Below are 27,112 nucleotides of genomic sequence, written 5' to 3' on the forward strand. Positions count from 1 at the left end.
CATCACAGGAAACTTTGACACATTCGGCTCTGTACCAAGGAATCTAATCAGAAGATTAGACATATGTTGTGAAATGATTTTTAGACACATTAAAGGTGTTAACTTGAGTTTACTGCAAGATTCATCTAAACAGAAGTCCCCAATCTAGTGACATGCTGTTACACCATGGCTCCTGAGAATCTTCATTATTTGCATTATTTCTTGTAACATGTAATCAGACATGTGTGACACGTGTTAGTTTGCTTTGCTTAATTACTGCATCAATAAAACATAAGAAACATTGAGCTTCATCAGCTGACAAAAGTGTCAAATGTGCAATTAGACAACTGTATTTCTTGTAGACATTAAAATGACTAAACTGAGTAAGAAAATGCTTAAAATTTTATTTTGAAATATAATTTATGAAATATAATGAAATCAAACAAAACAGTAAAATGTTCCAAGTATATTTAAAATGATAAAAGCTCTTTTTATCTGATAGCTCTTTTTGATTATATTTGTCATTTCTAATCAGTTTTTTTCCATATAAATGATTGTTTGATCAATAGGTAACACTTTATAATAACCATCATTAATGAACATTAAATGTATAATTAATTAAACCTTAGTTAATAATTATTTCACTGCTGACAAACAATGAGATGCTTCATGCATCATTTATCAAGTTCATCAGGCAACTTTATAATATAATCTAAATGATGTTTACAGATGAACTACACAGTATTTATTAATTATTTACAAAGTATTATAGACATCAGTGACAACTCTACAAGAAACAATTTGTCAATAAATTGTTCATAAAGAAGATCATTATTTGTTAACAGTCAAATAATTATGACGTGAAGATATTAAAGTGTAATCTGATCCTCATCAATAATGCATTAACATGTCAGCAGCATTTTAACATGGTAACAGGTTTAAGTGGAGGTCATTTTAACTCATTGTACATTATTGGGCAATTTATTTTTAAAACGTTTTTTTAGATTGCAACTTTTTTGAATTTTAATAGTAAAATCTCAATCTGCATGAAATAAATAAGAATACATTAAATGTAAGATTTAAATTGAACATTAGTGTTCAACATTTCCTCTCCAAAACTACATAGTGCACCTTTAATTGGTTCTCAAAGTTTGAATTAATACTGTAGATTAGTTAATATCTGTAACTGTAATTTCATGGGTTCAGTTTTTTTCTCCCTTTATTTTGAAGTTTTCACCGGAACTTTAATTAGATGTGTTGCAGTTCTACAATCTGACCACTAGAGGGCGCGTGGCGTTCTGTACTGTGTTGTCACGGCCCTCTAGCGGCCACAGGGAAGAACTGCACATCGCAACTAGTTACATCCGGTGTGCTTTCAAAGTTAGAGTAATTAAGTATAAATCTGGGTCAACCTCTCAGAGATAATGTTTAATGGAGTGATAGTTGAGCTAGCTCCACAGCTAGCTTCTCTACTAGCACTCGTCACCTTCCTACAGTGCTGTTAGTCACATTAACACAGTTAGCAAAGCTACCACACGGAGCTCGAGACAGATTCTGGGTCTCTCGTGCTCACACACGTTACGTCACTGACAGTCAGTGCGGTGTCGTTAGGTGGGGCGGCCGCTGTGTTGTTGCTGTCGTCTTGCGGGAGTCTTGGATTAATTAACGGATCAGACCCGTATCTTCACCTCCGTCAAGGATCCGACTGTTTGCTGGTTCTTTCTTTCGCTATCTCGAGTCAACATGGGGAACTGTCTGACTGTGGGGCCGAACGAAGCTCTGGTGGTCTCCGGTAGGTCCCCCTCCCCTTCTTAACGAGCTTACGAAGACAGCTAAGCTAACTGTCATGTTAGCAGCGAGCTAGCTGATGTCAAACCAATTCACATTTCTCGCTCTCTTGTGGACCAGACAGCTAACAAATCCCTGCAAATACTCAGATATCTATGTAAAGTTTATGAATCAGGTTTAGACAACGTTAATCTCGGTTTACGGAGAACCGTAGCGATAACCTCGTTAGCATTCAAGGCAACGACGGTAGGTTAGCAGTATTAGCAGTTATTAGCACAAACGGGTTCAGTTAACGTTAGTGTGAATTTTGGTGAAATGTAAAATAACAAACGTATATGAAAGTAGAAATGTACGATGTCTGGTGTGTTTTAAGCAGCGTGTCGCTTAATTCAGGCCCCACATTGGTGTTCCACCTGAAAGGGGGCGGGTTAGCTCGTCGTCCATCAGCTGCACTAAATGTAACTGTAAATAATGTAAATACAGCCAAATAACTTGATCACACTTGCATGTTTAACACGTTAAAGAGTACTCTGGAGCTTTTTTAATGCAGCTTGTCAAGATAATTCGATGTATACATCCCAAAATCACTAATCTCAACATTTTCTCGTACAGTTTACTACAGGTCCTAATTTAAAGGGACACAGTGTAGTGGAGAAGATATTCAAACTGAGAATTTTTACGATTTATAATTACAAGCATTTAGAATATTAATGAGTTAATAATGCAAACTCAGATATACGTGTTTTTTCCTTGACTTGAATAAACAAGATGCTCACATAATAAGTTAAAGTACCAAAACGCTAGAAAGGTGGCACATAACGCCACATAAACATAAAGTAAAACTGTGTAAAATTGTGTTGTCCTCCAAGCTCAGTTTGTTTATTCAGTCTTGGAAATAAAAAGAGTTTGTTTATTTAATTTGTGAAGGCATAATAAATTCAGTCAGTGAACTTTAAAAACCTGACAACGTATAATAAACCATAATAATAAACAAAACTTTGCTCAGAAATAATAAGAAACGAGCTACAGAGGAGAAATGTTTCTTTCCTGGACTAACAGAAAGGTTTTAGATTTAGGGATGCACTATATATTTTGATCTGATATTAGGAAATTTAGATTATCGCTACTACATTGGTGAAATTCTAGTTGATAAATCAAGCCGATAATAAGATCACAATGTCTTTTCGTTGACTTAACAACACATTTTTTTGCAAGGATTCGTCAAACCCTCCTCCCCCTTAAATATGGATATTTTCTGAATATCTTCAGTTGTTGTGACACTTTTTTTCCCAACATTTCATTAATCAAACAATGAAGCAATCAATCATTAAAACAATCAACAGTGAACAAGTCGCTAGCTGAAGTCCTATTATTATTCCAAATATTTTTAGAGGCTTGGAAATAAGAAATTGCTCAAGACTAGTGGAATGTCTAAAGAAATTAATCCTTTAATCTTCCTCTCATTGCTGTATATATCTCTCAGGCACGTTCCCAGTTTTAGTCCACTGCTTCTTCACATGTTGTGTTTGGTGCTTCTCCTTTGTTCAGTATTTATTTCACTTTCTTCACTCGAGGCTCTGAAGTGAACAAAGTAAAATAAATGTTGCATGAATCAGCTGACTGCCCAGTGTTAAATCCATCAATGTTTCTGTGCTTCCTCCTGATGTTCCTACAGGTTGACATCAATATGCTACTTGTGGATCACGTTGTCTTAATGGTTCCTCTCTCCTCAGGTGGCTGTTGTGGCTCTGATATAAAGACCTACGTGGTGGGAGGCTGGTCCTGGGCGTGGTGGCTCATCTCGGACACTCAAAGGTGACAACCCAGTATAAACATCAGGGCTGTTTATGTTTTCCCTGAAATGGAGCTGGCCTTTTAGTAGCTCCTTGAAATGTTTTTTTTTTTTTTTTCCCATCATGCACGACTCACCACAGATAAGTGGATTATACTATTAAACGCCTTCTTGTGAGAGTGGCTGAGGTTTCTAAACAGACCGCAGCTGAAATGGACTTCTGCTGTGTTGAATTTCCACGGAGGGAAGTAAGAGAGATTATCTGCAGGCAGGATGCTGCTCTGTTACAGTCTGACTAGTGTTAAACAAAGTGTGTTCTACAGGTTCAAAGGTCTTTTTCCTTTTCGGCCGACACATTCACACTTTTTAGAGCTGCGTCACAAGACAGCGAAAGTCCTCTGGTTAATATTTCCCTTACACTGATTATTGTTACTCTCCGTCTGTTACTCTTCATCAGTGTCAGACTGACCACATGTCAGATTGTGAAATTTTCCATGATCTCATCTCCCGAGTAATGCTCTGTTGGAACGTCTATTAAATTTATGTAGGGGTCGTGGCAGTAAAGCAAAAGACAGCTGAGTGGAGACACACTGCATTAAGGTGCGGCCACATCTGATTTGACTCTATTCGTTTTAACGAGGATGAGATGTTTCCTCTTATAGTCGCAGATACATGCAGAGTTAATCTTGATATTATCCTCCGTCCTGAGTGATCAGATCACATGTGGACGGCTCTGAGTACCGGTGTGAACACCACCAAGACGCATTTAAGAGGCATTTGAGATCCGATTGTTTGGAACACACTGTTTCACCTGATCCAACTGCTGGACAAGTAATCACAATATCACCAGATCCCCTTAACAAATTGAGTGATTTTAATGATTATTATGTGAGGAGAAACTTAAGAAATGTTGTGAAACTTTGCTCAGCCAAATTCTAAATCATTAATGCCTTCTTGTAAATTCAGCATTAAATCAAAACATGAAGCTGCTTGTTTCTTTGTAAAAAAGTGTCAGTTTGTGGCAGCAAGGCCTGTATTTTACAGTAAACGGTAACTGACGTAGGCTAAATCTTTGTTGCTTGTAGAGACAGTCCCCCAGACTCCCTTAAAAAAAATCACTCCATTTTGTCAGTTGAGTTAGGAGAAGCTTTATAAACTTTGTGAACGATGTCTACAATAAATTCTTAATTATTTGGACCTTCTTGAAGAATGAAGAAACATTAAATCCGTTCGTCTTGCCAAAGATGTTGTCAGATGAGATAAATTACATTTTCGTTGATTGTAATAACTTTATATCAACATTTAGTTTTGACTTTCATATTGTGACTGTCTTAAAGTGGAATAATATAAATTTACTGAATCAACAACAGATCTTCATTACCCTCTGGCTTTTTAAATTAATGTAGAGATATTTTAATGTTGCTCTGTGTTTTAAAAAGAAAGGCTTGTTCAATGCTATGTTTGTTGAGTTATGTACTCGCATTTTTCCAAATTTGTCCAACAAGGATCAAACCCAGAGAAACGTGAAATTATATTCAAGGTAGCAGCGTGTTTGATTTTGTAGTCTGTCAGTTTGTCTTGTGGGACAGAGTCAGAGTCAATCCTCATGAAAGACATTCGATAACACGTGTTTTATAATCCACATTAACTCAATAAGGTGGAGTAATAAAACATGTGAGAGTTAAATACTTACATATATACTAGCATATATAGATTACATTGAAACTCTCTTCGTGGACTAATAAATGTGTTTGTGCTCCTCGCTGCAGGATAACTCTGGAGATCATGACTCTGCAGCCTCGCTGTGAGGATGTGGAGACAGCAGAGGGCGTCGCCATCACTGTCACAGGTGTGGCTCAGGTAAGATCACATCCCGGTGTGTTTCTCAGCTATAGGCAACTATCTGTTAGCAATTTAACCACAATAATCTTTTATACTTCGTGCTTTAAATGTCTCACAAGCACATAATATCAAAACCTAGTTCTTCATTCAGAAAGTACTTGATGTTATCTCTTATATCTTATTTTATTATATTCCTCTTTTATTCTCAAATATTCTCATCCTCTTTTTATCATATTGTTCTTCAACACCTGGATTTTAATTTGATGTTTAACTTGCGCGATATAAATACAGTTTGGTAGATGTTGTGACGTCACTCTGTCACTGTGTCGTCTTCAGGTGAAGGTCATGACGGAACACGACCTGCTGGCTGTGGCTTGTGAGCAGTTTCTGGGTAAATCCGTCACGGAGATCAAAGCTGTGGTTCTGCAGACTTTGGAGGGACACCTGCGCTCCATTCTCGGTACGGACATCGATTTTATCTGAATTGCTCAACACTCATGATGAAAACAATGTGGCTGCTAGTTTCTGTCGTACCGTTGTTTGTCTTGCATGGTAGATATGTTCGTGTGACATACAGATAGTGACTGTGTCTCTGTGCTGCAGGTACTTTGACTGTGGAGCAGATCTATCAGGACAGGGACCAGTTCGCTAAACTAGTGCGGGAGGTAGCAGCTCCAGACGTGGGCAGGATGGGCATCGAGATCCTCAGCTTTACCATCAAGGTGAAACACTGGCTGGTGCTCTGACAGCTGCCAGTACATGCAGTGATTATAATCAATCAATCAATCAATCAAATCTTTATTGTCATTTTGTTGTACCAACAAAGCAGCACAACAAAAATGAGATTACGTTTCTCCAGGATCAATAACAGAAGACACAATAAATAACACACCACACAATAATTTAAAACTAAAACTATGATTGGGGCTCGTGAAGTGCATCAGTGCACATGCTCCAGATCAGCAGTTCATCAATCTAACAGCTTGTGGAAGGAAGCTGTTGATAAGTCTGTTAATTCGACCTTTATGACTCCGGAACCGTTTTCCTGATGGGAGCAGTTCAAAGAATATGTGGAGAGGGTGGGAGGCATAATACCCGATTTAAGATATTAATGAAGCTACCGAGCAAAGAAAGGTCAAAATAATACAGTTCAGTAATAGATTCAGACATGAAGAGAAGCAGTAGGTAGTGAAACAGACCTGCCAGCTCAATCCAAGAACAGCACATGTGAATAAAGATGGAAGGTTTCTGTTGGAGCATACTGATGAAGAGTGACGTTGTTATGATGAAGATATGAAGCTTGTTCACTGAGTTTAAGCCGACACTGTCTACAAGGTTGAATATTTAAATTTTAAAAGATAGTGTAGTTGGAGAATTAGTTAAATATCACGAGCAGCGTTGGAAGAACATCTTCAGGCTCACAGAGAGAGAGCACCGTCCCAGTCAGAGCACTCCGGCCTTCATTAGCAGGATAGCATGTTCTGTTCAGCCACAAGGGGGCGTAACATTCCTGCTCCAACACAAACAGAGCAGGTCCAGTGATCAGTCCAACTCACATCTTAGCTCTCCCCAGCGGGAATGTAAGCCAGAGAAATGCAAGGATGAGACCCGAGGACGTCCCTCCAGAGTCTATGCTGTCAGATATGTAGAAATGATTTAAGAATAGTTTAGATAAAGAAACACCTGATGACTGCTGTCCTAACAAAGAATATAGATATATTAAGGCACCAGAGTGTCAATGGATGTGACCAATAGAAATAACATAAATAGCCAGTTAAGATATGTTAATAAATGAAAGAACAGAATGGACATCAGGGAGCGATTGTCTTTCATCAAAAATAATTTCAATAACATGAGATCAGATTTACAGTCTGATGTCCTCTGCTGGCTCTGAATGATGAAGACTTAATCTAAGTATGTCTAGTGTTAGCCTGCTATGCTAACATGAGCTATTCAACCTTGTAAACACGGCTTGTTCATGGATGCTGCTGACTCGTAACGTTGACTGACATAGAAGCAGCTTGTGCACATTTCTCTATGAAAACATGAATGTTTACATACAATCTTAAAGACACAATAAGCTACAATTGCAACCAGCTCCTGTTTGTAGTTTTGACTCCAACAAAGCTCTAGAAAAGAGTTCACAGCAGGTTTGATTTTGATGTATCAGACACTGAAGTCATGTTACTGCTCCAGCTCTTACAGCAGTATTACAGAAAGCTTTATCAATATCTAGATAATGTTGTTTACTTACCTCAATGATCATAGCATGAAAACTTGATACATATACTGTAAAGATCATGAGCTGTCGACCAGCGTCTGTAAACCTCCTGCTTCACAAAATGATCACTTATCTTAAATCTTCAGTGTCGGAGGTTCATGTTTCTGTTCGTTGGGCACTGCGTGAATCTAATGCACACACACTTTCAGCTCTCTGTGCATCGTTGTGACTGTGAGCGCTGTGTTGTGTCCATTTCTGTATGAACGACCATTAAGAGGCCAACGTGCAGGAAACACTGTGTGTGTTTATACGCTGAGCAGGACTGCAGGAGTCATATCAGCTCATTAGAGAAGTCGTCTCTGCAGTTTCATGGGTCTGATAAGTGACTGGTGGGAGAGTTTATTGTTGTTGATTAGAGCAAATTGAAGTGTGGTGCAGATGCAGCGGCTGACCGCACATTTCTGTCTCGTCTGTTAGACGGGTGGAGATGGTTTCTGATGCAGCAGTAAGATAATTATTAAAGGCTTCAGACATTTGTGAGTTGACTTTTATGTATTTTTACATCTTGTAGTTTAGATATTATTTGCTGGTGTTCTTTATGTTTTTGTCGAATGTAGCTGAGATGTCAGCAGCTTGAGTAAATGAGGCCTTTGACAGAAAAGACAAGTGTTATGTTCTAACAATGTGTAAGAGCTGAAATGTCCCCATATTTCTTGAACAATCTCAGGTTTTTCTTTGACAGCACAAGTCAGTTTCTCCAAAGCAAAGCAATTAGATGCCTGAACCCCTGACTAACATTCGGTTTGACTGGGTTTTTTTCCAAAAGAGAGCACTTGTGTGTTTCGCTCTGAGAACACAGTTTGTTATCATTTTGTTCTTGATATTCAGCCCCTCAGGGAACAGTCGAAGGATGCACATCAGTGGACATTTTAGTAGCTTTTCAGATACAATTTGTGATAACGCATCAAGCACATCTGATTCTCTGGCACTCCCATAGACAGAGGAACTGTTTCCCTTTCTCCACATTACATATGACACAGTAGTCTGTAACACTGCAGTAGAGACTGTTTACAGGTTAAAAACTGCTTAAACTCTCATTTGGTCTCATCTGTGTTGAGAGAAATAAAATATATAAAAAACATTTTCACTGCAAATCACATTAGTCTTCTATATTCTGACGTACTGATCAAAATATAGAATCATCACTTCATTATCTGTACGACTTCCAGCTGACGGGCTTTTAGCTCACAACAAAATTAGATTTTGACAAATGGAGCAAATGAGTTGAGTCTCATCTGTCACAGCCTCACTTCATGTCGGCTTACGTAGACGTTTTTACATTTAAAGAATCTTTACAGTTCATTTATTGTTTTACTTAAAACAGCGACAGAGAAAAATAAATGTATTGTATCTGATAATGAACAGTGATGATATTCATCTGTTGTAAAAGACACGTATAACAACATGAAAGTGATGAACCACAGTAATAGATACACCTGACTATATATATTTGTTGGGATCACACTTCAGTTTTGTTGAGCAGTGTTTTATACAACAGTCTCCCCTCACTGAACGTCTCGTCTTATTTCACCACGAGCTGTCAGATTACATTTTATTGAGGCATAAGGGAGCGAAACCATGCAGCATGTTGTACAGTAGACTAACACTGGTCACAAACACAAACAGTTCAAGGCTCAAAAGATGCATTTTTCAATAATATTCCAATTATGGCACAAGTTTGTCCTTTTGTCATGAGTTTTGAGAGCTCATTTAAACAGATTATATAGTGGCTGTATGGTTGTTTCTCAGGCCTGCGACCAGGAGGTGGCGCTATAAGACAGATGCACAAACATTAAAGATGAGAAACCATGTTTGATTTCACCTGAGATATACTTGGTATGTTTTTTAAGATTTTCAAGCTTAAATACTTAACATGCTTGACAGCCTCTAGCTTTCCCTCTTTCAGTCAGATCTCTGAATCAGGAGAGTCGATTTATTTTACTGGAGATAAACATGGCAGCCATCTTGGCATGTTTAAAGACAGACGTGAGTGTTGTTGCTGTTTTGATTCTGAGGCTGATCTCTGAACATGTTGACCCGTGTGTCTGTGCTCACAGGATGTGTACGATAAGCTGGATTACCTGAGCTCCCTCGGTAAGACCCAGACCGCTGCTGTCCAGAGGGATGCAGACATCGGCGTGGCTGAGGCAGAGAGGGATGCTGGGATACGGGTGAGTAAGGAGGCTCTCGCAGGAGAGAAGCAGATTCTGTTGTGCTCGACATTTACATAAACTTTTTCGTCTTTACCGTCTTCCAGGAAGCAGAGTGCAAGAAGGAGATGATGGACGTCAAATTCCAGGCTGACACCAAGATGGCCGACTCCAAACGAGAGCTGGAGCTGCAGAAAGCTTCTTTCAACCAGGAAGTCAACACAAAGGTGAGTGTTTAAAAACAACCTGGGTTACCTCAGGTGTGTGTGCTTCAGGAACCTGACGGTCTGTGTGCTGATCTGTTCAGAAAGCTCAGGCCCAGCTGGCGTATGAGCTGCAGGCGGCCAAGGAGCAGCAGAAGATCCGTCTGGAGGAGATCGAGATCCAGGTGGTGCAGAGGAAGAAGGAGATCACCATCGAGGAGAAGGAGATCGCCCGGACAGACAAGGAGCTCATTGCTACTGTGAAGAGGCCCGCTGAGGCCGAGGCCTACAAGATGCAGCAGCTGGCTGAGGGGCACAAGTGAGTGAGAAGCTGTCGGTTAAAGGGACATTCAGACACTTTTAGCAACTGTTTCTACCAGAATCGCAACTGAGGAGCGAGCTATCTGAGAGAACCAGCATAGTGTTATAGTCCAAACTCCTCTGGTCCTCTTGATGCATGGCGGCCTGTAGTTGTGTTAAAGAGATGACTCGGCAAGTTAGTTAGAGTCTAAAACGTCTGGTAAAAGGGAAATAGAATGCAGAACACTCCAGCAGCAGTTTTTCTGAATAACGACACACTTGTAACCATCAGCCTTCATGCCTCTTGAATTTAATTCCAGATTCAGCAGCACAACACTTTATTTCTCCCTAAATATTCAGACATAAAGATTGTTTTACCAGAACTTTATACAAATCAGATGAACTGCAGCTGAGCTTATTTACATCTGAAGTCGATTCTCCTGGTCTGCATGTAAATGGAGGCGTCTGCTGAATGTAAACATAAATGAGTTAAAAGAGACTTCAGGAGCGAGATGTGTTGATGGATGAATCAGATATCAGTTATTTTAACACGGGTGTTTCCTCACATCAGGATAAAGACGGTGCTGATCGCCCAGGCTGAGGCGGAGAAGATCAGGAGGATCGGTGAGGCGCAGGCTTCCTCCATCTCAGCCGTGGGGAAGGCGGAGGCTGAGAAGATGAGACTGAAGGCGGAGGCCTACCAGCAGTACGGAGACGCAGCTAAGACTGCGCTGGTGCTCGAGGCCCTGCCGAAGGTAAAACACGGATTGGTTCAAGAGAACGTTCATTTTGATTGGCTGCTTAATGCATCGAAAATACAGTTGTTCACTTTCTTGTGAAGGGTTAGTCCAGAAGACTGATCCCACTGCTCACCTCTGTCCCTGAGATATGAAGCTAGTTAGCCTAGAATGTGTTTTTGATCACATATGCTCTATTTCTCTTTTTTACGCCAGTATCAGGCCCAATGATTGAAAAAATAATAAAGCGTCATTTCCTTTTAGAAACTTTTAATCGTAATAATAATCAGCTCTTGAATCCAAATTCCAAATGAACACGGTGGTAGTGTTTTGTAGTCGGCTCTCTGTCTTGAGACACTGAGATCACCACAGCTGCTTCATCTTAATGATTCATCAGTCATGAATCTATGACTGGTTAATGAGTCACATGATGAGTTCCTGCTTACAGTAAACACTTAACTGTATCGTTGCAGATTGCTTCCAAGGTAGCAGCACCATTAAGCAGGACCAACGAGATAGTCATCCTCAGCGGGGAGGGCAGCCGCGTGACGGGCGAGGTGAACCGCCTCCTGGCTGAACTTCCTGTGTCTGTCCACGCTCTCACTGGGGTGGACCTGTCAAAGGTAGGCCGGCTTTATCCTGCACATCTGTAACAGTGTGAGTGCATGTGTAGTTTGACTAAACTGTTAAATGCAGGAGGGTTTCAGATATATGAGTCAACTCAATATGTGACTGTGAAGACTATTCAACTCTGTACAACAACTTGTAGGACGACCCTGAAAGTCCTGATGATTTAGCTCATGTTTCTGTGTTTGTTTGTGTTGATACTTCAATTTTTGAAGCCGATTTCATTTTATTTCTCATTTATTTGTTATTTACTGTACATAAAGTATTATGTGTTGCAGTGTGGGAGTGTTGAGCCTATAAAAACAGCCATTTTGTGGTTATAAATTGCCAATCAACAGTTTATTAGTCTCATGATTCAGTGTTGCACTTTCCTAAAGTCGGGGGCCACCGTGCCTCAAGTTGCAGAGGCCCTGATATTCCGTGGCTTATAGTCCCAAATAAACACTCTCTGACTTATAAACGCCCTCATGTTTTAAAACATACCTCCGATTCATAACACAGAAATGTGTATTCTGAGATGAACACGATCACATCATCAGGATTATTTTCTCTGACGTGAGAAAGCTCCTTGAGAGACAAAGACGACATTTTTGGCTCACAGGATGTCTTTTGTTGCACGTCAGTATTCGTGCACTGCATCATACGTTCCTGTCAGAAGACACATTTACACATTTGATACATTTACAAGGACGGTTGTACGACTTCATCTCTAAACGACTGTAGCAGTGCTTCTCACATTCAGTGCATCAGATGTTGGATTTGAGCTTTTTGTTTCCAGTCAGCCAGTCGCACCTTCAGGGAAAACATGAAGGTCGTGCAGTCAATCCAGTTGAGTTTGGGGAAATTCCTGAGGATTTGTTTCAGCGCCTCAGTGTCGTTGTTCTCTCTCAACAGATGCCGCTGCTGCAGAAGATGACCGGTGCTCAAGCCTGAGATCTCCACATGACTCCAGTATCTGTTGTATGCACTCTGATAGACTGCCTTTAATACACTTGAAGAATTTTGTTGTTTTATACGTATATACTGTATACCAAGTGAATTTTGGAAACCTCTGGTGCCTTACTTTATACAGGACCAGAATATCTGCATGCACTGCTGCTCATTCAAAGATGTTTTTTATTTAGTTTGAAAACGGGAACATTTTGTGTCACTTTGTGTTTTTATTGTTTATTTAAATGATTTATGAATAACGGCCCGTTTGTATGAAGCGTCACAGAAGAGGAGAGCTGATATCAGACGGGTGTGACGGTCGAGTCTCGCTCAGGTTAGATTCATGTTATCATGTGTCCTGACAGCTGATGTTAGCAGCTGTTCTCTGGTGTTTCTACACTGGGGCCTCTCTTTACCGCCCGTGTGTTGCAGATCTTTTTGTTGATTTAAAATACCTCTTTCTTTGGTTAGACACATCTGCATTCCCTAGATAATCTGAATCTTGTTTTAATCGTAGAGCTTTCTTTGTATTGTACATGTTGTAATTTTTAACTATCAGATGTTATTCAGGTTTTTTTGTCTCACTGGTTGATTTTTACAATGTGACAGGTGCTCACACTCTTAAAGAAGCTCCTTTCATTGTGTAAATCTGATCTGCTCCTCTGAAAGAAGTTTCATTCTCCACAAACTGTTGATATCAGGCATGAAATATATGATTATTATTTATTTTCTGGCAGGAAAACAGGAAGCAAATTCTGAGCTTGTGCTAATATGGTTAGAGCTTGTAATATGGTAATTTAATATTTAATGTGGTTGTAACGTAAAATGGTACTAGTTCTGGCCTTGATTGAGTTTTTAAAAATCTGGTGGTGTTTAACAAAAAAAAAAAAAAGCGATAGAAAGAGGAGAAGAAGGATCTGATGGGCAAAATGTAAAAAAAAATGAGTGGCTTGGATTTGTGTGAAATATGTTAATATTGTGGGCAAAGCGTCATGTGAATAGATTCTGACAATGAAAAGCCAAACAGTGATGCCAAATAGAATAGATTGTCTTTTATTTTGTATTGTATCAGAAGGATACTGCATAGTTTATCTGAGGTTTAATTTCATACTACAAATATCTGTAGATGCTAAGCCATGTTTGACAGCATGTCAACAAACCAAACTTTTACACATTTTTCAGAGAAACGCGCTTTCTGTTCGGTGTACGTCTGTCGATTTGTTTCCATAAGTGTGACGTCTTAGCAGAAATCTTTAACTTATCAAATGTTTGACCTGTTTTAAAGGAACTGTTCACCAAAAATGAAAATTTAGTCATAATCTGCTCAACACCATGCTGATGGAGAGTCAGGGGAAGTTTCGTAGTCCACAGAACATTTCTGGAGCTTCACAGAAAAAGTGTTGCAGCATTCTCCTTAACAACTGAAGCAGGCGACTTGTTTTAAAACTTAAAAAACAACTGAAAACATAAAATGCCTCCATACAGCTCGACCCAAATGATGTCATTTACACTCCAGACAGCTTGTCCAGTGCAGTCCAAGTCTACAGAAACCCAAAGATTGATGTGAAAAGACGATATTTATACCCTTGTTGTGCAGTCACCCCCTTCAGTTTAGCAGCTTTAGTGGAGATTTGGCATAAAAAATGTTTTCCGGAATCAATTTGGGATCTCGGGGCTTCGAGGGAATTCTGGACGAGCTGTATGGAGCCATTTTGGTTCCCCATCTTCAGTTGCAATGCTGTTTTGCTGTGAAGCTCCAGAAATGTTTTGCGGACTACGAAACTTTACCTGATAATAACATTTTTTGGGGGGGTGAAATTGTCCTTTAATCAGTGATATTGCTGTTTGTAAATAGTCACAATGTTTTGTTGTTTTGGGCTCTGATGCACCACATTTTAAGCTCCAGTGCAGCTGTTCACTCTGATGCACCATTACCTGTCGAAGGAATATTATCCGGCCTATAAAATGTTTCTCATCCACGTAGACACTTCCAGAAGAACTAAGCTGAGTGAATTCTGGCAGCCACAACCTGCTCGTCTCCTCTCGGTGCTGTAAAGAGCTGCACTCATCCACATTAAATCTGAATTAGTGTAACAGTGATGTTTAGTTTGAGCCTCATTTCTCAAGCAGGTAAAACAACAAATACAGAGGTAGTTTTATTTATGGCTGAAGAAACAGCCACTACGAGCATACTGACACAGAATTCACAGAGGACTGTTATGATAATTGATGTTAATGAAGTTTTTTGTGCTCATCCTGAGTTGTTTTATGTTTTAGAGTGACTTGACAAATGCTGTGACCATACTGGTTTGTTTAGCTTCAAATGTCCAGTGTATATATGACATGTTTGTGTTATATTCCTACTGTTATTTACAACACGTACACTGTGTGTCTCAAACAGCCTTGAGTTCCTGTATGCTCTTGCTGCATGTCATCCGTCTGTACTCAGAACATCAGTTCACTCTTCGCTACTTGTCCTTCTAATAAATCCAAATGCCATCATGTATCTTTTTTTTTTTTTTTTGCTATTTACTCTACTGTAAAATGACAAACAGAATGTGAACAAAAAACTGTTTTGATGTGTTGTTGCAGACATATGTGCTGAAGCTATGCTAACCAGCTAGCCCCAGTCCGTCGTGGTCTGCAGCTCCTGTGCTAGCGGATTAAACACCAACACTCCCAGTCTAGACGGCTAGCTCCACAGCTAACTGAGCTAACCACCCTACTGGCAGCTACAGTTGGCAGCCGTTAGCGACAACACTTTGATACGCTGCCCCCTGTTGGTTTGGAGCATGACTTCCACTGGTGGCCATTTTTTACATATTGCACCTTTTTTTTAAAAAAACAAAAACATTTATCTGTAATTTGGTTCTAGGCAGGGGTTTATAATGACACACACATAGTTTGTTTAATAGAAAATAAAACTAGATTTGACATATAAATTCTTTGCGTGCCTTGTTTGTTGGTTTTGGTTAGTGTTAGTTTACAACCAGTGATTTAGACCTTTTTTTATGATTTTTGTTAAGGCACAAAGAACAATTTCATTATAATGGATATTTATAGAGTTAATATCAGACTCGATCATGTCATCTCCACTTTCAGAAATCAACTGTATGCTAGGTTGTGGAAAGTAATATAGTAAATGTACTAAAATACTGTGATATAATACTGACAGGATATTCTACGTCGTTATGTTTTTTGTAAATTTCAACAAATTTAATACGAATGTAGGCTTTCTTTCATATAATGGAATATATTATAGTACTGCCTCTCTATTTGAATACTTATTCCACCACTGCTTCGTGGATTTATTTAGGAAATTTCGGTTTTGTCATGTTTTAAGGAATAAAACCTCAAATCAGTCGGGATTATTCGACCGGCGTTCGCCGCTGAAGCCTAAATGCAGAGCCTGGGTCCTTTCTCTTTGCGCATGCGCGACAAATGTTGCTGCCGTAGCCGGACAGCAGCAGCAGCACGGAGGATCAACACACTGGGGATGGTCGCTTCATTTTTTAAACCAATATCAACGTTATATCTCCACAAAATGAAGTTTCCCTACTCGTAGCTTCGTGAGGAGTAAGTATCATCCTCTTTAATCCGCTCCGCGTTGCTGTTTTCCGTCAGTGAGGAGCTAAAGTTTGCTAACCAGCTGGCCTGGTCACAATAAGCACAAAGAAGCTCCTTATTTATTGTGGTGCTTGACTCGAGGTAACCTTCTGAACGGTGATTTTTCTCACAGTTTCTGGTGTCCAGTAAGTGAAGTATGTTAATCCCACAGTCGGTCCACTCATCGTGTGTTTGCTGAAATAATCCGGCTCCATTTAAAGACCGCTCCTGATGTTAGCTAGCTGTTCTGAACTCCAGCAGATTAAGGCTGGATTGCTAGACAGATGGCTAACGTTACCTAGCTACAGACAGCCTGCTGGAAGTTAACCTAGCCCTCTGTTATTGTGTTAAATCTGTAACTCGACACGCTCACACAACATGACAAAGGTTGATTTAGGCGTTAACTGAGGTCGCTGCCACAGCTCCAAACGGCTAGTGTGTCTGTGTGTGTGTGTGTGTGTGTGTGGAAAAGGTCACATTATCCAGTCTGCATTAATGAGGATCATCGTTTTAACCACACACACACACTCCACCTCGTCATCCTGTAGGACACCGAGGAGGAAAAGGTTATTAACCCCTGTCAGCAGAGAGGCAGAGGTGCTGTGGAGAAGCCAGGAGTCCCACTGATGCTTCATCTCACCAATAATCCACAAGAGAGTGCATTCATTAGGATTGCACCACTGTGAGAAGTCAGTAAAATATTTGCACAGTGGAAGTGATCAAATGATGAATCATGAACTGTCTGCACGTCTGTGATGAATCTGCAAAATACTGTGATGACTGCACGTAGTTTCCTCAGAGATCCCCTCCCTGCACCCTTCCTCCAGTGAAGAAACTGGAAATAAAACCAGTATTTTCATTTTCCATCCGTCTGAAACACTCTTGTGTTTGGCTGATGCAGTCAAGGCTGTTTGCTTAACTCTCTCCCTCATGTCCTTGTTTTGAACACTTATTTATTCGTGTAATTCATCTGATATGAGCTCCAAGACAAACCGAAGAATCATTGTAATCAGTTTTTAAGCAAAGCTTTCTTTCTTGCGTTTCCTCTGTCATGTTTGTGCCGTCGCAGTCGTCCTGTTTTATTTGTTTCTTCGTTGTGAGATTTGTAAAACATTTCCTGGTTTTAGCTTCTAAGTTGTGATGAAATGCTGAACGGAGAGGGTAAATTTAATATCTTTTTGTTTTTGACTCTCGCTCAGGCGCTCTTCATTAATTCCTGACATTCACAGCTAATGAGTTAATTGTAAAAATTATAATGAGCATTAGCTGCAGCATTGCTGTGGACTTAGTCTGCCATCTCAGGAAGAAGGAAGCACAGATTGTTTGTTTACATGGGAATAAATGTTTTTGTAAAGATTTTAAAAATTTAAACCTGTAAATCGTTGCATGCCTGGTGGATTACGAATAACCGTAAATCTGCTCATGTCTGAACAGTAAATAGATCTTCTCACGTTACTCTCGGCATCATTTTGCAGATTTATCATCACTGATTTGCCGACACTGTGATTCATCACTACTTTTCTCCTTCTTCACTCAACCAATAATTATTTTCATTGTCGATTAATCGGTTTATTATTTGCTCGACTAACTGATCAGTTGTTTGATTTATAAAATGTCTGAAAATAATAAAATAAGTCGATCACATGATGTCGTCAGATATCAAACCCAAAGATATTCAGTTTACTGTCGGAGGAGGAAAGAAACAATCGTCACATTTAAGAAGCTGGAATCAGAATTTTGACTATTGTCAAAAATAACCCAAACTGATTAATCGATTATAAAAATAGTTAGTGATTGTTGTAATAGTGGGACGATCTTTATCGTCGTCTGCAGGCTCGTTCATGCTGTCTTCAACAAGATGACTGTGTTTTTGTATTTGGATTCGGGACCAAAGCTTCCATTTTGATTTGAATCTTTTCCCGATGTGACCTACTGAAACACGTTCAGCAGAGAAAATTGTGCTTTTTTTTCTCCTCTCACTGTGAGAGAGTTTGAGGAGGATATCTGGTAACTCGCAGCCGTGTGCTGTTCTGTTCTGTTCAGGAGGAAAAAAACGAACATCTCTTTCTTTTTCCATCTCTCCAGCTCGGCTCGCTGCTCGCTGCAGGGTGTACGCAGCCAGCTTTTATAGAACCATGATGTCAGTTTATTACAAGCTGCCATTTGCAAAAGGTCAAACAGTACTGGATGTGAAAATAGGCGATAGCGAAGTCATTTCACACCAACGTAAGCGTCTGTCAGCGGCTGACTCACGCCTGTTCTGTCTGTCCCCAGTATGGTGAGGAGGTGTCCCATGCTGCATTAGTGGAATAGTGACATGCTGGCCTGTCTGCCGGCATCAGGTGACCCTACCATCAGACTTCTCTCCCGTACGCAGATGAACACTGGACTTCAGAAATGTGAGTGCTTCCTTCCATCATGTCGTGGTTCCACTTCCTCATTGCTCAGCGTCAGACGATGTGTTGATGCTGCAGCTTTATCTGTTTTATGTGTGTGTTTACATGAAGGAGTAAAAAAGTCAAGCTGGCCTTCTCATCCAGAGCAAAAACATCCTGCTTGTCATTTCAGAGAACGATATCAAAAGTTCATTCAGATCGATTTGCAATTTGGAATTGAGGTCGTAACCTCACTATAATCAATTAATCTGCAGATTATATTCACATTGTCAGTTTAGTCTGTTAAAAGTCAGATAAAATGTAAAACATGCTCATCACAATCCACCTCAACACTTAGTGACATTTTCTTTTTCTTCTTTTGTTTGACCAAGAGTCCAAAACCCCCAAAACTCTCGATTTAAAGTCAGAAATGATGAAAACAAGCAGCAGGAAACATCACTCAGCTTTAGTGGGTGAGACGGTGTGTTGATGCTGCAATTTCATTTGCATTTAGAGGTTTGAAAATTATAATGAACCCATGATTTGCTGAAACTGACATGACAAGTAAGCAAAAGCCCGAACAAAACTTGATATTTGGGGCCGATAACGATATTGGTGATTAAAAAAGTTGCACATTTTTTGCAATTATCCCTCAAATGTGGTTAATAAAACGTTTTATCGTCTCAAACTTTGTAATGTTTCTTTACCTGACACGGGATCGTCAACACTTGAATACACTTATTGTATTTTGTTATAAAGAGGTCACTGATGTTCAGCCCATGTTCAAAGATAACTAATTTATTTTCTGTTGTTCATTAAGTTCCATGCTAGCTGTAGCAGGAAGCTACACTAAAGCTCACGCTGTGTCATTCCTCCACCCTTTCCTGTCCTGCAGCTTTATTTAGTGCTACAACTAACAATTACTTCCATTTATTTTCGTAACAGATTAATAAGGTTGTCACGACTCAGGTCAAACGTTTATTTCGGCGATGACGACTGTTTCGTTGTTGGACTTCCACATCAGGATCTGTTAAAAATATCAGCTCAGTGGTTTTTACGTTCCGACAACTAGAGACGACGATTTATCAGCTGTGTGATGTAAACGCCTCATATTGGCCCATCACAGATAAATTGTTATCATCATATGTTGTTCATTTTGGGTCGATATGGAAACTTTAGATTTTACATTACCGAATGTAGAAAAAGGTGCTTGGGATGATTTTGTTATCGTTACATTTCCAGTAAAATTTATTTGCAGTATCGTTGCAAAAACTGTTTCACGGCCAATATAGTGCTCCGAATTTTTTACACCTCAACATAAAGATCAGAACCGATCGACTCCAAAAATCCAGTATTGGTCCGATTCTACCAAGAACTGTTGTTTGCATTTGCAGCTGCAGGCTGATGCTAAGCTAGCTCTGTCATCCAGGACAGAGAGCAAAAAAAAAAACAAGCCTGCTTTTCATTTCAAACAATGAAATTGAACGTTCATTTTCATCGATATTCCAAATCCTTTCTTTTGTCAAGCCGTCGGTCCAAAACCCCGAACTCATCTGTGTGCTTTGCTTGTTATTTCTGGTTGACTGACTGTTTTTACTTTGCAGGGGAAACTACACAGAAGATGAGATCTGCCAGCTATCCAACCCCAGCAGAGTTGGATGCCTATGCTAAGAAAGTTGCCAACAACCCTCTGACCATCCAGATCTTCCCCAACAGCGTCAAAGTACCTCAAAGGAAGCACATTCGCCGCACAGTCAACGGGCTCGACACCTCCTCGTCTAGCCAGCGCCACAGTCCCTACCCCTCTCAGGTCAGCTCCAGTCGGGGCCTGCTGGCTGTCCTCCGAGCGCCCGCCAAAGGCGTCATCAAAGAGTCGGACGGTAGCCGCGCCCGACACCTTCATAAAGCCGTCATGAACCCTCACAGTGGGCAGTACGCCACTCAAAGCACTTTAAATCTTCCTCAGCCGGCTCCTCACCTACAGGGCCCGTCTCAGCCTGCGGCCCAGGCTGTCCAGAAGCAGGGGATGGTTCACCCACAGGCGCTACAGCAACAGCAAAGCATGGCTCATCCAATGACTTTACAGCAGCCTCAATCTATGCCTCACCCTCAGGCTTTACAGCAGAGGAGCGTGGCTCATTCACAGGCTCTGCAGCGGCAGCAGAGCTTGTCCCAGGTTCAGACTTCACAGCAGCAGAGATTGGCTCACCCACAGGGGGTCCAGAGGCAGCAGAGCCTGCCTCACTCCCAGGCTCTGCAGCAGCAGCAGAGCCAGTCCTGTCCACCAGTCGTACCGCAGCAGCATCTTTCTCACCTGCAGACACTAAAGCATCCTCCGGCTCCTCCGCAAGCTTTACTCACACAACCGGGAGTGACTCAGGATCTGCGCCACATGTCTGACGGAGCTCAGCTTCCGAGCCTGCAGCACGCCCAGGGGCTGGTGGGTTCACAGCCCCTCCCCCAGGCTGTGGGTGCAGGACCTCCTGCCATACCTAACAGCCTCCAGCAGCCTCCGCCGGGAGGGTACGGGCCCCGGAAGCTCCCTGACGCAGACGCCCCACCAAATGTAACTGTATCTACCTCCACCATCCCACTGTCCATGGCAGCCAGCCTGCATCAGAACCGGCCTGGCGACCTGAGCAGCATCGTGCACCAAATCAACCAGTTGTGCCAGGCTCGGGCCGGCATGGGCACCACCTCAGTCTGTGAGGGCCAGATCGCTAACCCCAGCCCCATCAGCCGCAACCTGCTGATCAACGCCAGCTCCAGAGTGTCCTCTCACCCCGGGGCTCTGGGCTCTGTGCCCAGCTGCCTCATGGTGGGACCCCCAGACAAAGCTACAGCTCAGACTACCAGTGCTGCTCTGCTTTCACAGCCCAACATAGCTGCTACTAACAGTCTACCTGCCTTTCACACAGACCCAGAGAAGGTTCACCTGCAGCAGCAGCAGCAGCAGCAGCAGCAGCTTCAGCACCATTTACATCAGCAGAAACAGCAGCAGCATTTACAACAGCAACATTTACAACAGCTACAGCAGCTGCAGCAGCAGCGCTCCTGGGCTCAGCACCAGATGGCCCACATGCAGCAGCCTCCTGAGGGGGCCCATCCATGCAAGAACCCCCGGATGGAGCCTCCAGCTGAGTGTGCTTTCCCCTCTCGAAACCTCAACTACCCCCACAAGCTACCTAACGCTGCACAGTCCTTTCCTCTAAAACACCCTGCAGAGAAACCGCGACCTTCATCCCCCGTTAACTGCCCGGTAGGTTCTATGCCTTACATTAATGGCCACTACATGCAGCCACCGTGGGGCAGCATCCCAGCCACAGCAGGTAACAACGTCTCCGGCCCTCAGGACCTCCCGGTGGCTTTCCAGGGGGGGCAGGCTGCAGCCTCCACAAACCGCATCCCAGGGGCAAAGTACCGGCCGGGGAAGGAGTGTCCTCCTGGCCAGCCCAAGCTGATGCAGAATGTGGATTTCTTGGGAGGGGAATTCCAGCTGCCCAGCTTTCAGGAGCAGAACATGGATGTGATGGGGAAGATGCACAGGTCAGCCATGGGTCAGGTTCAGGTTCAGGAGCCCAACAGCGGCGGAGGAGTCCACACTCATCACCCAGGCTACCGCTAATGTGTGCGTTCACCTCCCTCCTCGGTGTGTTTTGAGTTTCCTCAACAGCTACTTTCAGCTTCTGTGGTTTATTCTTTAAGATCTTGCAAGTGATCAATTACATTTTATTGCTCCCGAGCTCGACTTGTAGACCCACCAGGTTGTGATGTTTCAAAGTATTCCTCAGGTCTTAAGCCATGTCGTTGCAGATGAAGGGTTTTGGAGATTGTTGTCCACCGCTGAGTAGAAAATCCTCTTTTCATCACTGGCATGGACGCGCTTCTCTCTGTTCATGTATATACGGTGTTCTAAAATACTCATTGCTTGCCATGATTGTCACAGTGCTTCTCCTCGGTTGACATGGAACAACTTTTTTCAGCATTTGTGGCCTTACAACTGCCCAAAGGCAAGATTTAGGATGTCTTGTGTAATGTTTTTATTTGAAATTATTTATCCTCTTAACAGGTTTCTGATCCATTTAAATAAGAAGGTAATATGTATATGCAATTATTAATAAGACTGTTGAAAAGGTTTTTGCCCCCGTAGTTGGTAGCCAGAACTCCTCTACCAGGAAAACAAAATGGCTTCTGAACTGCGCCGTGAGTGCGCGCGCAGGAAACGGCTAACGATCACTGTTAAGTAGAATTTGATATAAAACAAGACAAAGCCAGCACTAGCAAAAACCGTAACGTTTTCCATTTCTTTGATTCGTGTAGTTCTCCTATGTTTGGAAAGTGCCCTCGTGTGTAATATTTCAAGAGTTGCTTTTGAAGTAGTTATTCTTTTATTTGTGGTATTTCTGTAGATGGTCCTACTTGAACTGTAGAAATTACTTTTTTAAATGTTATGCTGTAACATTTGGCAGGAGGAGCAGAAACTCCATTAGCCCCCCCCCCCCCCCCCCCTTTATTTTGTTCGTAGCTAATGTGAAACAGAAAGACATCCCATCCATTAATACTGAAATGGCGTGCGTATGTCAGTATGTGAAAAGCAAATTGATCACTTGCAAGCGTGCAAGTACTTCAGATAATGCAAGCTGGGAAAATGCTTCATTAACACATTTCCTCACCACTTTACTACTGTAATACAAGTGAACTGATGTGGTGTGGACCGGATCCGTGTGGCTGTTCATCTGCTGATCGCCGGCCTCACCCTGTGTTGTATTTCTGCTACCTATAAAGAAAAATAAGAACATTTTAAAGCAGGTTAGAAGTTTCTCGCACGATGAAGCTCCGGACCCGTTTTCCTCCTCTAGTCCTTTTTTCGGGTTGATGTTGTCGGGGCATATTTTTTGCTCTGCTGGCTTCAAGCCTTCTGGAAAAAGCCTTAAATGTCACAGTAGTTAATCCTCGACTTTGTACTTTCTCTGCCAGGATCCAAACTTAAAGGAAAAGTTCACCCCACAAAATGAAAATTCAGTCGTCATCCACTCAGCCGCGTGTCGATGGAAGCTTTGTAACCAAACAGCGTTACAGCGTTCTCCTGAACAACTGAAGTACCTGATGACTTGTTTAATAATCCTAAAAAAAACAACTGAAATCAAACCCAAAATGGCTCCTCACAGCTCATCAGGTGTAACTCGTGTTTCCAGAAGGCGTGAGATGTAATTTAAAGATTTCTGTTTTTAAAAAAACGTCTTTTAAAATCTCGTTTGTTCTCTCGCTGCCTCCAGAGACGTGGATTAAGCTGGTTGAGCTGTTTGGAGCCTTTTTGTTTTGTGTTTTTTAAAGGAGAATGCTGCAACGTTGTCTCGCTGTGAAGCTGCAGAAACGTTCCGTCGATGTTGGTGAGCAGATAACTAGATTTCTCTCTCTTTGGGGTGAACTGTTCCTTTAGGCGTGGCTGCGTTGAGAGAAGGAGGAAGTCATTTTTTTGTTCTTTGGTTCATTTGAAATCTGTTAAAAGTGTACTGTCAGATCACGGGGCAGTGTTAATATGTATACGCAGTGGGAACAGGTGATGTTGCCTTAAGTTGAAACATTAAGGTGATGATGCTACTCGTACCTGTCCGTCCCACTGTCTTAAATGTTGCCTATCAAGATGATTTTAAGAGTGAAATATGAAATAGTATTTAGCAGAATTAATAGGTATGTAGAAACAGGGCTGTAGCAGTTATTATTTTAAAGTATTTGGACTGTGTTTTAGTTGGTATTCTTAATAAATATCCTTATTATAGTTTAATTTATTTGTTTTGGACCACTGCATCCTGAAGCCATAGGTGTTTTCCACGTTAGGTGCCATAGGTGACACACATCGACGCAGACGGCGTGAACGGAACTGCGCGAAAAATTAAGAGGTTTGCATCCATGCTTTAATCTGATGTCTTTCACAGCGCTGAGCATTTCTTCTTCTCAGATTACAGAACAGGTCAAAAGGGAGAGAGACAGAGAGAAAGAGAGACAGACAGAGAGAGAGAGAGAGACACCGGTGAGGAAGACAGCTGAGATGCAAGCCGTAGCTTTCCTGGATTTCTTTGGTCTTCATACTTGATGGCAGTTTCTTTTGTTTTCTGGCTCTCATTTTTTTGACGTGCCTGCCCCTTAAAGCTGCTATTGACTTTAATCTTAACACACACTAGTATGATTTGTGTGTGCGTGTGTATGAATAGTAATGATGTTTGGGCTGTATCAATGAAAAGAAGTTCCTATTTATGAGACGGGCGCAGGGCGAAAACAAACAGTGCCGCCGCTGAGATGCTGGTAAACATTTGGTGAGATGACGATTCTATCTGCTGTGTTTGGAGACGACCAGTAATCAGAGTGGCAGAGTGATTCTCCAGGAGTCTGACCCACTTCAGCTTAAAGGAACCGTTCACCTAAAATGACAATTCACTTATCTACGAAGCCCGCTTGCCAACTACAAAAAAGTCTGAAGTTTCGTAGTCCATGAAACATTTTCTGTAGCTTCACATCAAAACAGCGTCGCAGCGTTCTCCCACACAGCCCGAAGCAGCTGGAGACTTGTTTTAAAATGTAAAAATCTAGATGGCTTCATACAGTTTGTCTGGCGTAGTGAAAGTCTCTGGAAGCCCTGAGATCCCAAATTGATTTGAAAAGTCGTATTTTTACACCTTTTTAAAAACCTAAATCTTCTCTGTAGCTTCTGAGCTAAAAGTGTTCGCACATCGAGGATGTGAATGACGACTTTTTCAAATCGATTTTGGATCTTTGGGCTTCCGGAGGCTGAATGTCTCCCTGCAGCCGGCTCGCTCTCAGACTTCAGTGGTGCGTACGGTGGTCACGGGCCTGAACACTAATATAAACACGTGATTTCTGTATCCTGATTTTGGGAGACTATATAATTTCTGGCCGACGTTATTCAAGTGACATTTTAATAAAGTAATTGTTTTACGTGTGCTTAAGAAGTTTATTTATTTGTTTATTCAGTCGGCAATTGAGAGAAAAAAACTACACTGTCACTCCTGCGCTGCAGTGAATCCTGGGTAATTAAATCACTGAAGTCTGGTGAAGTCGGCTTCTTGAGAGACGGGACCACGAGTCTGTAGGAGGTCTGGGTGCAGCCCAGTTTACGTCTGATTAGCTGTTTGGAGCAATTTTGTGTTTATTTGAATTTTCTTTTTTTAATCTTTTCCAATCAGTTTTGGATCTCGGGGCTTCCAGAGACGAGGATTCTTACACGAGGCGATCTGTATGGAGCCATAATGTTTATTTTATGGCTGTTCATTACGTTTTAAAACAAAAGAGTCTCCAGATGCTTCAGTGTAGAAGAAGAACGCTGCGATGATGTTTTGCTGCGACGCTCCAGAAATGTTTCATGGACTACAAGACGTCAGAAATGTTATCAGCGGGGCGAGAGATGACTGGATTTTTACATTTTTACGTGAACTGCTCCTTTAACTGAACCAACACTAACAGTCTGACAGACCCGCCCTGTTTATTTTGAACTGCCTCGTTACAGCCCGACACAGTCAGGTTCTACAGTTTCATATGAAGTGCCTCCACTGGGCTTAGTATGGAGAAATGTGTGAGTGGGTGCTTGCGTGTGTGTATGTTAAAGCTTGGGTACTTGCACACAGGTGTGCACGCTGACAAAAGGTGCACGAAGTTAATCTCTGACGGGGGACCAAGCTACTTTAGTGTAACTACTGATACTGTGTCATGGACTGAAGTCCTGAAGTGTGCCACGATTCCTAGACACTGTCGGGATGTGTGAACTGTTTGCTGCTGACTCACTGACCAAAGTGACCAAGCGTCCCTCTCTGTAACCACCCGGCCAACAAAAAGCCTCGGCGAGCTTGTTCCAGGAACTCCTGTTCTGACAGTAATAAGCAACAACCTGGTGACATAAAGGAGAGCTGCTGCCCTCGTTTGGACGGTTTAAGAAATATCTCGTGAAGAAAATGTGTAAAGATGTGAACGGAGCGTCAAGAAATCTAGAGCGAGAGGTTCTTGTTAGTTTCCCCAAGAAAGATTCAGATGTTCTTAACATGCAGAAACGGTTCATGTCAACATGCACTGCAAGAATCTACTAAAGCACATGTAGCTCACGCTGTCAGTCCACCCAGAAGGCAATATTTATCAGCTCTCAGAACGAAACGACTCGCTCTAGATTTCTCGATACTCCATTAATATGATTATCTTTGATGATCAAAGGTCGATCATGTTGTGAACGGTGGTGGAGGGGGGCTGACTTTCTCTACTTTGTGAAAATGTGATATTCCAGTTTTGCCTAACCTTCAGGAATAAAATGTCTTGCACAAACATTCCCCCTAACCAAAATAAAGTTTGCAAACACAAGTCGCTGAGCCAGTGGTTTCTTTGAGTGCGTATCCAGTTTATAGTAATAATACAAAATAACAAACGTGTCTGAACAAAGTCAGAAGTGACGTATAGGAAGGGAGGAAAAAATAATGTGGATTATAAAATATTTTGGGATGA

The 27,112-nt window shown here is 41.6% G+C and overlaps 2 protein-coding genes across 2 annotated transcripts; both read left to right on the forward strand.

The window, feature by feature from the left end:
- Window positions 1-1,379: 1,379 nt before the first annotated feature.
- On the forward strand, window positions 1,380-15,133 carry LOC115597334 (flotillin-2). Its single transcript, XM_030443166.1, has 11 exons — window positions 1,380-1,771; window positions 3,501-3,582; window positions 5,329-5,419; window positions 5,738-5,861; window positions 6,005-6,123; window positions 9,740-9,853; window positions 9,940-10,059; window positions 10,140-10,354; window positions 10,907-11,090; window positions 11,546-11,695; window positions 12,594-15,133. The coding sequence occupies exons 1-11, from the start codon at window positions 1,723-1,725 to the stop codon at window positions 12,630-12,632; spliced, it is 1,287 nt and encodes a 428-aa protein (XP_030299026.1). The 5' UTR covers window positions 1,380-1,722; the 3' UTR covers window positions 12,633-15,133.
- A 937-nt stretch (window positions 15,134-16,070) lies between these two features.
- On the forward strand, window positions 16,071-26,971 carry LOC115597358 (protein FAM222B-like). The gene is made up of 3 exons (XM_030443198.1): window positions 16,071-16,205; window positions 18,510-18,634; window positions 20,215-26,971. The coding sequence occupies exons 2-3, from the start codon at window positions 18,553-18,555 to the stop codon at window positions 22,233-22,235; spliced, it is 2,103 nt and encodes a 700-aa protein (XP_030299058.1). The 5' UTR covers window positions 16,071-16,205; window positions 18,510-18,552; the 3' UTR covers window positions 22,236-26,971.
- Window positions 26,972-27,112: the final 141 nt, after the last annotated feature.

This window comes from Sparus aurata, chromosome 2, assembly GCF_900880675.1.
Source record: "Sparus aurata chromosome 2, fSpaAur1.1, whole genome shotgun sequence".
In the NCBI taxonomy this organism is placed as follows: Eukaryota; Metazoa; Chordata; class Actinopteri; order Spariformes; family Sparidae; genus Sparus; species Sparus aurata.

Excerpts from the sequence above, each read along its gene's own strand:
- LOC115597358 (XM_030443198.1), top strand. The coding sequence starts at position 18,553 with ATGCTGGCCTGTCTGCCGGCATCAGGTGACCCTACCATCAGACTTCTC. Across the intron at positions 18,635-20,214 it reads GAACACTGGACTTCAGAAAT|GGGAAACTACACAGAAGATG; the intron begins GTGAGTGCTTCC and ends TTTACTTTGCAG.
- LOC115597334 (XM_030443166.1), top strand. The coding sequence starts at position 1,723 with ATGGGGAACTGTCTGACTGTGGGGCCGAACGAAGCTCTGGTGGTCTCC. Across the intron at positions 1,772-3,500 it reads CGAAGCTCTGGTGGTCTCCG|GTGGCTGTTGTGGCTCTGAT; the intron begins GTAGGTCCCCCT and ends CTCTCTCCTCAG. Across the intron at positions 9,854-9,939 it reads AGAGGGATGCTGGGATACGG|GAAGCAGAGTGCAAGAAGGA; the intron begins GTGAGTAAGGAG and ends ACCGTCTTCCAG.